This window comes from Anabrus simplex, chromosome 6 (genome assembly GCF_040414725.1).
Source record: "Anabrus simplex isolate iqAnaSimp1 chromosome 6, ASM4041472v1, whole genome shotgun sequence".
Classification (NCBI taxonomy): Eukaryota; Metazoa; Arthropoda; class Insecta; order Orthoptera; family Tettigoniidae; genus Anabrus; species Anabrus simplex.
Genome location: NC_090270.1, coordinates 94,052,292 through 94,063,745, shown reverse-complemented (window position 1 = coordinate 94,063,745; position 11,454 = coordinate 94,052,292). Strand labels below are relative to the sequence as shown.

At 38.2% G+C, this 11,454-nt stretch overlaps 1 protein-coding gene across 1 annotated transcript in view; it reads right to left on the bottom strand.

The window, feature by feature from the left end:
* Positions 1–693: 693 nt before the first annotated feature.
* Positions 694–11,454, bottom strand: part of LOC136875479 (formimidoyltransferase-cyclodeaminase) — a 209,270-nt gene continuing 198,509 nt past the window's right edge. Inside the window, exons 8-10 of the mRNA XM_067149026.2 lie at positions 8,240–8,401; positions 6,788–6,970; positions 694–1,075 (exon numbers count right to left, since the gene is read on the bottom strand). Of these exons, the coding sequence (XP_067005127.2) occupies positions 878–1,075; positions 6,788–6,970; positions 8,240–8,401 (543 nt within the window). The 3' untranslated portion in view covers positions 694–877. The remainder of the gene's footprint in view (positions 1,076–6,787; positions 6,971–8,239; positions 8,402–11,454) is intronic.

The window sequence follows — 11,454 nt, the reverse complement described above, 5'->3', positions numbered from 1 at the left end:
GGGATACCATTGTTCTAAGAAGATCAGATTGCCGCACATTCCTTGTAGGGCTAAAGGGCTAATAGGCTAATAGGCTAAAGGGCTAATGGAAAAAAGGGCTAAAGGGCTAATGGGCTAAAGGGCTCATGGGCTAGGGTGCGTCTCCTCTCTTATCCGGGCTTGAGACCGGCTCTACGTTACTCCTTTCATCACGTCGTTCAAGGATTAGGCTAACGGATGGTACTGGAATCAAAAATCTGTATTTCACGTCCTTCCCGCCTTTTTCCTTCGTAGCGTAAAACTTTGTCGCGCGACTAAATGTATCGTTTCCTGGAGAGTGTCGCGTATGATGTTATTACGTAATTAAGGAGAAGGGACATGGAGAGCAAAAAGTGAAAGGCAGCCTACATCTCACAAACCTAATACCGATGGATCTGGAAGAAGTGACCTAAGAATGTCTGTCAGGAAATTTGAAAGGCAGAAGCCTGGTGAAAGTGGAAGAGATGCCATATTCTGCTTAAAACACTGCGATCGCCATTCCAACTCCCAAGTTTATATAGGTTTTAGAAGGTGCCCAATTAGTGTCTCACCCAGTTACTGAGGCTCAGTTAATATTAAGATTAATATGAAGAACGTCTTATCCGGTGACTCCTGTCGCATATCTCCAGTTTCTATGACAAAGAAATGTTTATGAAGTGATACTGAAATAAAATTCACAAAAACTTCTCATTTATTTCTTTATAAAAGTAAAAGTGCATACAAAAAAGGAAATTACCACCATTTTATGGTCTCCGTAGTTAAAATTTATAATATATTGATGAAATATTAGTAAGGGTTACAGTTGGTTCTCAGGTAAAGAAGAAACTCCTAGAATATGTAGAAGTCGTTGGTATATTGTTCAAGATTTGCTGGATGAATTGAGGCGCTTTTCCATCACTTCCAGTACTGCGGCACATCCCTGTTCAGCGGATTCCACGGCCTGTTTGGCTGCGGAGAAAAACTGCTCTTTCAGTGTCGTATCCTGCAAGTCCCGCAGGTTAATGTGAACATTGTAGAAGGCGCCCCACGCCGCTGTCTCTAAACACCGGGCTCCGACCTGGAAGCAAGTAAACCACATACTCTCTTACTTCAGCTAATTGCTATTTTAATTGGTATTTGATGATGTAATTTTAACAAGAAGTCTCGTAGATGAAATGTCGCCATTTCACTCGAGGATATATCGTGCAGAAAGTCGCTCTCTGCTTTATCCTGCTTGTGCCATACTGAAGGAAATGGTGGTGGTGGTGGTGATGGTGGTGGTAGTGGTCATAACTGATTGAGGGGATATTCTGGACTTGAACAAATCTTTTTTTTTACCTGATCTATAGGTTTAAATAATATTTTCAGGGAATGTCAATAATAGAAAAAGTATTCCCAAAACCTGTTTGAGATATCCTTTTAAATAGCCTATAGAAAAATATGATTTTGTTTTGTTCAGTTGCACTTCGATTATATGGAAAATTTGGAATTTAGAATATAATTAGAATGGCGTGTGGCCTCCAGAGAGGCCTGGCGCAGGTCTTCCGAGTTTACGCCTGACCTGCGCGTCTCTAAGAATGAGGCCCTACATATGATGAATTGTAATGCAGAAGACAGCATACACACCCAGTCCCCGAACCGTCAAAATTAACCAGTGAGGGTTAAAATCCCCGACACGACCGGAAACCGACCCCGGGGCACCTTAGACCAAAGGCCAGCCCGCTAACCGTTTAGCCATTTAGTATATAATACATACTCAAACACTGTTTTTTTTTTTTGTATAATTCATATTCATAGATATGTACGTTTCACTTAAAAGAATGAAGTTTTAGCCCGCCTGGAGGCCAAGATCGTTAATCCGTGATATCTATAAATGGTCTGACACCGTGGTTAGCCGGTTCGAGTCCCGTCGGTCGAAGGAAATTTCACCATCTGAATGCTGGCCGGCAGGGTAGGGAAAATGGTGGTATGAAATTTATAATAATTACATTGCGTGCCAAAAGCCTGGATTAAATTCCAAACTTCCCGCAGTGCTTATATGGTGGCCATATGGTCACCCGATGGAGATGTTAAGCAGTGAGCAGACCCCTTGGTGCCATTCGACAGGAGTAGGTTATGTGCCAGCACCGGGTTTCATCCTCTCCCTTTCTTATATCATACATCACGTCATTAATTTCATCTCGTTAACTTCTCTAATGAGGTTAACGTCAGGAAGGGCATCTGGTCTTAAAATGTCGCTACGAAATTTCATCCGACTTCATACCCGACCCCGTAGAGAAACGCAACAAATGTAGGACATAAAAGCACTTTCAAACGCAGTTTTGTACCAATATTTAGGTTATAACCATCCATACAACGTGAAATGTTTTGCGAGCACAGATTCCTATAAAATATTTTTCGAAGTCCAGACCTAAAAATACCCTGTGCATTTCAAGGGGGCTGTTAGAGGAGAACCGTTTCAGACCATCTCCACAAACTCTGCACGACCTTCCCACGAACCTTGAATTAATTATCTCTGAAATAATAATATCCGAACTAATCGATCGTATGGAATTTGTTCTTCACAATGAAGGTAAACATGTAGAACATATTTCCTTCATCGCCCTTCAGAAACAGTCCTAGACCCATTGTCACTATTTCACGATTCAAAGTTGAGAGACATTTGCAGTTTTCTCTGTTTAGTGCTGTCTTACGACGATTTACGGGTACCGTGGGTGAATTTGATTGTATTTCATTTGATTTGGTTTGAGTTGATTTGATTTTGATTTTGATTTTTTTTATTTTTTTATTTTGATTTTGATTTGATTTGATTTGATTTGATTTGATTTGATTTGATTTGATTTGATTTGATTTGATTTGATTTGATTTGATTTGATTTGATTTGATTTGATTTGATTTGATTTGATTTGATTTGATTTGATTTGATTTGATTTGATTTGATTTGATTTGATTTGATTTGATTTGATTTGATTTGATTTGATTTGATTTGATTTGATTTGATTTGATTTGATTTGATTTGATTTGATTTGATTTGATTTGATTTGCACGCCATAAATACTTTCGTAAAGCAATGCAGATCACCTTTATTAAGACATAGACTTTTACAGGAATTAGTGAAATTTTTTAGGATGAACTGCTGAAAATTGTGCAAATTACCAGCCACTTTTGCAATATACTCACTTCATCGCCAGTGAGGTGCCTGGCTAGGTGCAGACTCTTTCCTTTTCTGTCTTCCCCTCTACGACACACTGGATCTATTCCTTCCTCGAAGGTGGTTATATTCGAATTATTATCGGTCTTGGTCTCATTCTTGAAACGTATCTATGGCGACCTAGAGCTTCATTTTGGATGGTATATACCGGCTATTCTACCTTCAACACTTCTCTGGTTGCTGCATTTTTATTCTCTCTCTTCTGATTTTATTCATCTCTGAGGCATTCACTCTTCTTTCATTTCTTTCGAATATAGCCTAATCCGAGTTTCAGCACCTTATGTGAGAGTAGGTAGGATTGTAGATTCTTCCCAATGAGACACTCATTCAGCTGTTAATTCACACTGTTAGCCTCCTGCACTCGCATGTTGATCTGTCCGTCTATTCTCCATTCCTATGTCGGCATTGCACCGTTGTACCATGGTGTTGCTTCGTTTACTTCACCAACATTCCGTCTTTTCCTCCTTCTATCTCCATTACCCTGCTATTGCTGATATCGATGGAGAATCATCTGTCTTGCAAGGCGCCTGTCCGTGCTGCGACAACTTCCTGAAGAACTCGTCATCGGCGCATACAGGTGATCGGAGGTAAACTGATCTCATTCTCCAGTTAACAAACTTGATTCCCTTCGTTCTCGCTTTGTACTGCGTAGTCACTTGGCCCAATGAAAAGAAGGAGAAGAAGAAGAGTGCGCTCAAACTGTCACCTTGCTTCACGCGCCTTTCTATCCAGAACTGTCTACTTGTGTCACCAGGCAGAATTATGCTTTGGCTTAATCCAATCAGCTTTCCTCCTCTCTATACAGTTCTCAATGCTTTCCACATTATTCCTCTTTTGAATCCGAGTTAATGCAGCTGTAATATCAAGAAACGCCAAGTATATGTCCTTCCCTATGCTTTTTGCTCTGCTTGTATAAATTACAAGAAAGGCTATTCTACAGATATTCAGCTATTTACTTCTTTCTTTACTTCATTTGTTTACGTAACTGTTGATATCGTCGTCATGGCAACGGCACTTCCAGTCCTATGTGGATTGCAAACACTTATTTCAAAAAAATCTTATCTACAGTAGAAGTGCTTGATTGGAATGGCGACTCTCTTGGTGAGCATTCAGTAATGATGCCACCCAGACGATCACTCACACTTGAATGTAAAATGTTTCATGCAGTTATCTTTGCTACAACAGTGTTTAATCAGTAGACATCGAATTTTAGGTAGTATTAGGTTATAATGTAAACTAATTTTGTTTGTAGGAAGTGTTGTGCAGCCAATTCTTCCATAATATAATAGGAGTAACATAAATCGTTAGTTCGCTCCCTACCGAGCAGATTCCAGGATAACACCCTCTGTCAGCGTTGTCACAGAGAACACGAATCACATGCCCATGTCATGGGTGCTTGTCCGTTCGGAGATGTTTTAAGGAATAGTCGACACTGCAAGATTCGTCACATGATGGCCGGCGCCCTAAAAGAACGAGGCTATGTGGTCTACGAGGAAGAGTCTGGATTGGCGGCAAATTGAAGCACTAGACGAATAGATATCACTCACTACCTTTAAATCTGAAAACACGAATGGAATGATAATTGACCCAACGGTGCGATTTTCATCGCATTCTGGTCAACGGGAAAAGTGGATTTAGAGAAAAAGAGTATGTATGACCCTACAGTCTCGTATCATAAAGAAAAATATGGACTGCAAAATATATCGGTCACAGGCTTGATGGTGGGAGCCCGGGGAACAATTCTTATCGCAGTTTTGGACTTCATTAGGTTCAGAAAAACACCTATTGACAAATACAGCGGTAGCTTCCATCTGCGGTGCGGTTCAATATTAATTTTAAGAAACCATTTTTACAGTCAATATCATCGTGTGCGTACATTTTGCTTCTTAATTCCTTCTTTGTACTCAATGTGAAAGACGCCTCATATTCCATGCTCATATGATTTATAACATAGTAAGTTTTTATAACCTGTTAAACAGTGATGGTAAGTTTTGTAATGAAAAAAATAAGTATACTTTGTCCTAGTGGCAACCTTGTAATTAGGGAAGTTATAAATAATAATGAAAAGGAGTTCTATACGTCGTACCCCTAATGTCTATGCAAATCACATAGCATAACCACCGTACAGGGTGGTGTATACTTGTGGATTCTAACCTATCAGTGCCTAAAAATCCGGACTCTGATAATCAGATTCACAGAGATCCTTCACATTTTCCAGTTGATGCCAATGAAAAAGAATCACAAAAAGGAAACTGAGGAGGGGCCGAATTGAACAAAGGATATCTAACAGAGTAGAACTTCCAGGGAAGAATATCCTTGTTTAAAAAGGAAATGTGTGAAAGGAATGAGAGTTGCTGAAGTTATGAATTGTAATTAAAGATCTTCCAAAACACGCTAATGTTTATAGAAAACATCGTTTCCACTCATCAATATATTTTCTTTTCAAAAAGTGATTTATTCAATGAACTCTCAGAGTATTTTTGCAACCCCTCTCTCTCTCTCTCTCTCTCTCTCTCTCTTTCTCTCTTTCTCTCTTTCTCTCTTTCTCTCTTTCTCTCTTTATTTCTGCAAAATATATGAATAAAATATCTTCTCCTTGGCTTTTTGTCTGTATCAATATTTCTCTTCCAAACATACAAAACTTTCCAGAGAACCTTCGGCGTGCAACTGGTGGCCGAGCCATCAGCAATCCCGCCCGTGAAAATCGGTAAAGGAAAAACTAATAAATTTGAATCTTTCATCAAAGAATGGTAAAGAAAATTCAGTTTAGTTAAAATTATGTGTCTTCCATAGGACATTTCATTCATGTAGGAGAGAGTGTGATAACCGAATGACGCCGTCACTGGTTTCTCACGAAGATATCCGCGGTTTGCATCACGCCCAATGCATGTGGCGAATTCTACGTAAAACTGGAGGTCCTGTGTCTGTAAGCACTGCATTCGTAGTCATATATAAATACACGTTACCTTCCTTCCTTCCTTCCTTCCTTCCTTCCTTCCTTCCTTCCTTCCTTCCTTCCTTCCTTCCTTCCTTCCTTCCTTCCTTCCTTCCTTCCTTCCTTCCTTCCTTCCTTCCTTCCTTCCTTCCTATTCGTTTAGGAAGAGCACATTGGTGTATTGGTCTACCCACCGATATCCAGTTCGACTGTCCCGGGTTCGAATCCCGAGAACCTCAGATATTAATTTCAGTTTGACAAGGGATTGATTGATTAAATCTCCAACCATTAATCACATTCAACCTCTGTCCTCTGCCGCATCCATGACGGAGTGGAAAGTGACATGGAAGGAAATGACAGGTTATAATATTTATTCACTCAGCCACTTTGTTTCGATAATAAACGAAATAAACTTAAGTTAGTCGTGCACTAGACACCTCAATTCGAATTCAGACATTTTAGACATAGAAGATTTGCATGTGTTTCAACGTCGTACCGATTCCGTTAGGCCTTTTGGGGACGATGGGATAGGACTGGGAAAGAAGTGGCTGTGAACTTAGTTAAGGTTTAGCCTGGTTTGAAAATGAGAAAGCACGGAAAACCATATGCAGATGACCACATTAAGAAAAATAGTAATAGTTTACCTGTAAATCAGATGCTGTTCCTAAGTTGCATACGGTCGCCAGTTCTCTCAGAGAGGGCCAAAGTCTGTTAGCCGTCTGGGCCATGCTGAGTGGCACCTTTACAGCTCCACAGAGTGCCTCCTGCAGAGCGTTGTTCCGGGCTAGTTCCTCTTCTTCAGTTCGCTTCGGGAGCTTCAGTGCCTCCTACAGCAAGAACAAACTGCATTACTTCACAACATATCGTATAAAATTTAGCTCAGATGCTAGAGAGAGGTGTTGGTATTAGTGTTTTAACCCTGAAATTCCGAAGCTAACAAAGAATCAGTTACTTCAGAAACTAGATTTCTCCACTTTTATTTGGTTTTGACTTAAATGTTCATACGTTACCTTGAAAAGTTGAGCTATCGTTTCTGACAGAACCCGTATTTATCCATCCTCCCATACTCTCTATTGTCGTGCAGAATGTTATATCTTATGACGAAACCGGGCCTCCTCAGGAAATCCCGCTTTCTGCATGTAATGCAGTTTTTGAAATGGGTACAGTGGAGAAAACAAGAACAGTGTATTTGTGAGATTTTTAGCTTCTTTAACCTCCCTTCATAAATTTAAAACTATCAGGGGCCATTCTGTTCGAGGTTTTGGATTCGTAAAGAGAAATATGTTGATTGATAGAATACATTGTATTAATATTACGTTGAACGTATTGTGCAGTCAAGCAGAGAAGGCAAGTTCCAAGTAAAACTGATAAAAACAGATGACATTCTTAAGTTTTTTAGTTGATTTCCCACGTTTTACATCAGAAGTTCTCTCCCGTTTCTTCCACAAAGTCGCAGTACCCGACGTGTCCAGAAGATAGCATTTTATTAATTTACATGTACGAAGTTTAATAATAATAGTAATAATGATAACAACAGCTATATGCTTACTAAGAACTACACATATATACTTGTTCATCACTGCTTCAGGTTGAAATTCCCATCGCGTTCTTGAATAATTATGCGGTAAACAGTTTTGACACTAAACATCAGTAGGTTTTTGGGGCAGGAAATGAATAAAAACGTCCCAACTCGATATATTTGACGGTTAATGAGTTAGATATTTTACGCGAAGCCCATATTATTAATACTTATTTTAGTCTTCTCTGAACCAGGCTTTTCGAATAATATAATAATTGTTCACATCGGCCTGTTAGAACTATGGAAAGAAGCTTTAACGTGTAAAACGTGACGACGACGTAAACTTTCAATATTTTCGTAAGGATTGTGAATAAATGCTGAGACAAAATTATGTTGTTCAACAAGTTTACCGTGTTTACGTGTTTTCTGCCTACAGAAATAGATTTCTGCGCGTATCTCCTACCGAGAGTACTTGTTCAGTATTTTCAGCTATCAGCGCCAGTACTTAGGTTTGCATTCATCAACCATGTCTAGGAACCTCTGAAAAATTATCTAAAATATTTTGAACACTACTCACCATATATTTGGCAAAAGCACTCGTATCGGCGTCTATGAAAGGGACCAATTCCTTCATAACAGAATGCACCTTTGGAATCAGTCGTCTCATGATTGTATCATATTCTTCAAATTGCCGCTTCCCGTAAGTCATTTGTCCTACCATAGTTCCCAACGCTGCTCCCTAGAAGGTAGATAAACACAAAATAGATAAGTAGGCTATGTTCTCCAAAGTTCCTCCGAAATAAGATTGATTGATTGATTGATTGATTGATTGATTGATTGATTGATTGATTGATTGATTGATTGATTGATTGATTGATTGATTGATTGATTGATTGATTGATTGATTGATTGATTGATTGATTGATTGATTGATTGATTGATTGATTGATTGATTGATTGATTGATTGATTGATTGATTGATTGATTGATTGATTGATTGATTGATTGATTGATTGATTGATTGATTGATTGATTGATTGATTGATTGATTGATTGATTGATTGATTGATTGATTGATTGATTGATTGATTGATTGATTGATTGATTGATTGATTGATTGATTGATTGATTGATTGATTGATTGATTGATTGATTGATTGATTGATTGATTGATTGATTGATTGATTGATTGATTGATTGATTGATTGATTGATTGATTGATTGATTGATTGATTGATTGATTGATTGATTGATTGATTGATTGATTGATTGATTGATTGATTGATTGATTGATTGATTGATTGATTGATTGATTGATTGATTGATTGATTGATTGATTGATTGATTGATTGATTGATTGATTGATTGATTGATTGATTGATTGATTGATTGATTGATTGATTGATTGATTGATTGATTGATTGATTGATTGATTGATTGATTGATTGATTGATAAGGTAATTATAAACACTATTAACAATTGAAATGCAAACAAAAGGTTACATTAACCACAATATTTTCAAGGGAAAAATGAAAAACCTTATTAATTTCAGGAAATAAACACATGAAAGGAGAAACAAGTTCACTGAGTGACTGTAAACTTTAAATTTAGAAATACTTATTTCACTTTTATCACCATAAGGCGTTAGTCTCCGTAGTGTAACGGTTAGCTGCCATCCTCAGAGGCCCGGGTTCTATTCTTGGTACTGCCAGAGATTTAAGAATAGCGGAAGTCCTGTTATGTGGTCAAAATGGTACGTGCAACTTACCTTCATTGCGCGTGTGCCTGAATAGAGCTGCACCACATTGGGATGAGGAAAAGAGTTTACTTTTTATCATAAGGCGAGTGCCTAGATCAGTAGTAATCTAGTCAACATCGACTAATTCGCTATTGGAAGTTTCAATCAGGTTAAGGTTTGAACTAAGTTCAAAGAGATGCTCGTGCTCAGTGTGAGGTAGACGATTTGGCAGAGTTGCGGACACTGTGCATTCTAAAATAGGTCAACTTAATTTAGCTAATATACTAACATAATATACATCGAAATGCATGTCATGCTTTCCAAATATAAGAGTGATGTAACATGTATCAACATAGGTAATAATAATAATAATAATAATAATAATAATAATAATAATAATAATAATAATAATAATAATAATAATAATAATAATAATAATAATAATAATAATAATAATAATAATTGTTACCCTATTTTGGTGGTAGGTAGAGGTGTAAGAAGGTGCGGGCGTGAATGGGTCTCAAACTACGGAATCAAAGTTAATGTAAAATTTAACAAGGTTATATTTTCTTTTCAATATTAAGTAATAACAAAGAACAGGTACTTAGTAGCCGAAACACAATTTGAAATGTACAATTACAGGGATTACAGAATTTGGGCTTCGAGCCCTGAGTTCACAATTCTTGAGCAACTAGCCCAACTTTCCGATATACAAATTTTAACAAAGGGGCAGAAGACCCCAATCAAACCCTGGAGCACTTGCTCCAAATTACACAGTAAAGCCTCCTCGAGGCATACAACACTCCGTTTCCAAAAGAGCCACTCGCTCTTTAATTTAAGCCTCTCCCAGGCCACACCAAACTCCACCTTCAAGCTGTCCTCAACGGACATAAACACAGGGGTGACATACCCAATCTACTGAGGTCTATTAAATGAAAAGCAGGTTAATTAAATGACCTCTAAAACAATTTGAGAGGAGGCGAACTTGCACTCCTAATACACTTTGATTAAGACCTACTTGGCCCTAGGCCGTTAATACAAGGGCTAATCCCATACTAAAGAGGTGACTTAAGAAGAGAACAATTTGTTTTACGTTAACGGAGAATAGGTTGAGAAAACTAAGTTCACCTCACAACAATATGAGTGGGAGCTCGAGAGGGTTAGCACTCTCTATCCCAGTATGAAGCTTTAAAAGAGAATATATGAAAAGAGTAGTTACATTTTAGGAAAAGGTTACATGGTTGAACGCTTAGAACCCGCCCCGAAAGTTAAACTGCTGAGCTAGCAAAAAAAGAAGTTATTAATCGGCCATTACCTTGTTGTTGACCGCTGCCGAAGAAAGAGGCGCTTCCCGCCCCCTGCTATGTACTTAACACACTGAAAGATGGAACAGAAGTGGCGCAGAGACCCAAAAATCAGCAGTTTATATCCTCTCGTGGAAGGTTCTAGGCGTTAGGGGAATGAAAACACCCGCCCACAATAATTTTATTGGCTAGGTTACAGAAACATATCCAAGTTGGGGAGAAATACATCGGATTGGTCGGAAATTACTAAAAGAAATTCGGGATTGGATAAATCTAAAACAAGGGGAAAAAGAGGGGTATACAGCCAACTTAAACAGAAAGAAATTTAGCAAAGACAAACATTTGAAATAAAAATTTCTCCAACAAAATAGTTCTTTGACTCCGCACTAGGGTGCACTATTGTTGATCTTCCGTAGTGTCCTCTAGGAGAGAAAGTTCACACTTCTTACTTCAGGCGAAACAAAGACACATCAAAAATGACACAGTTCAAAAACTCAAAATTTTCCACGTGGTGACATCTTCTGAGAAGGTAGCGAATTAATAGCGTATATAAAGTTCAGACTTCCTCCAGCAGAGGAGTTTCAACAGGCGCACATTTTAAATTAGCGGTGTGGAGGTGTACCGCCCGGTACAATAATAATAATAATAATAATAATAATTTTGGTGGATCAGCAGAGGTGAAAGAAGGTGCGGGCTGGAATGGGTCTAACTACAAGGCGGAAAGATGAATTTAAATTTCAATAAAGGTT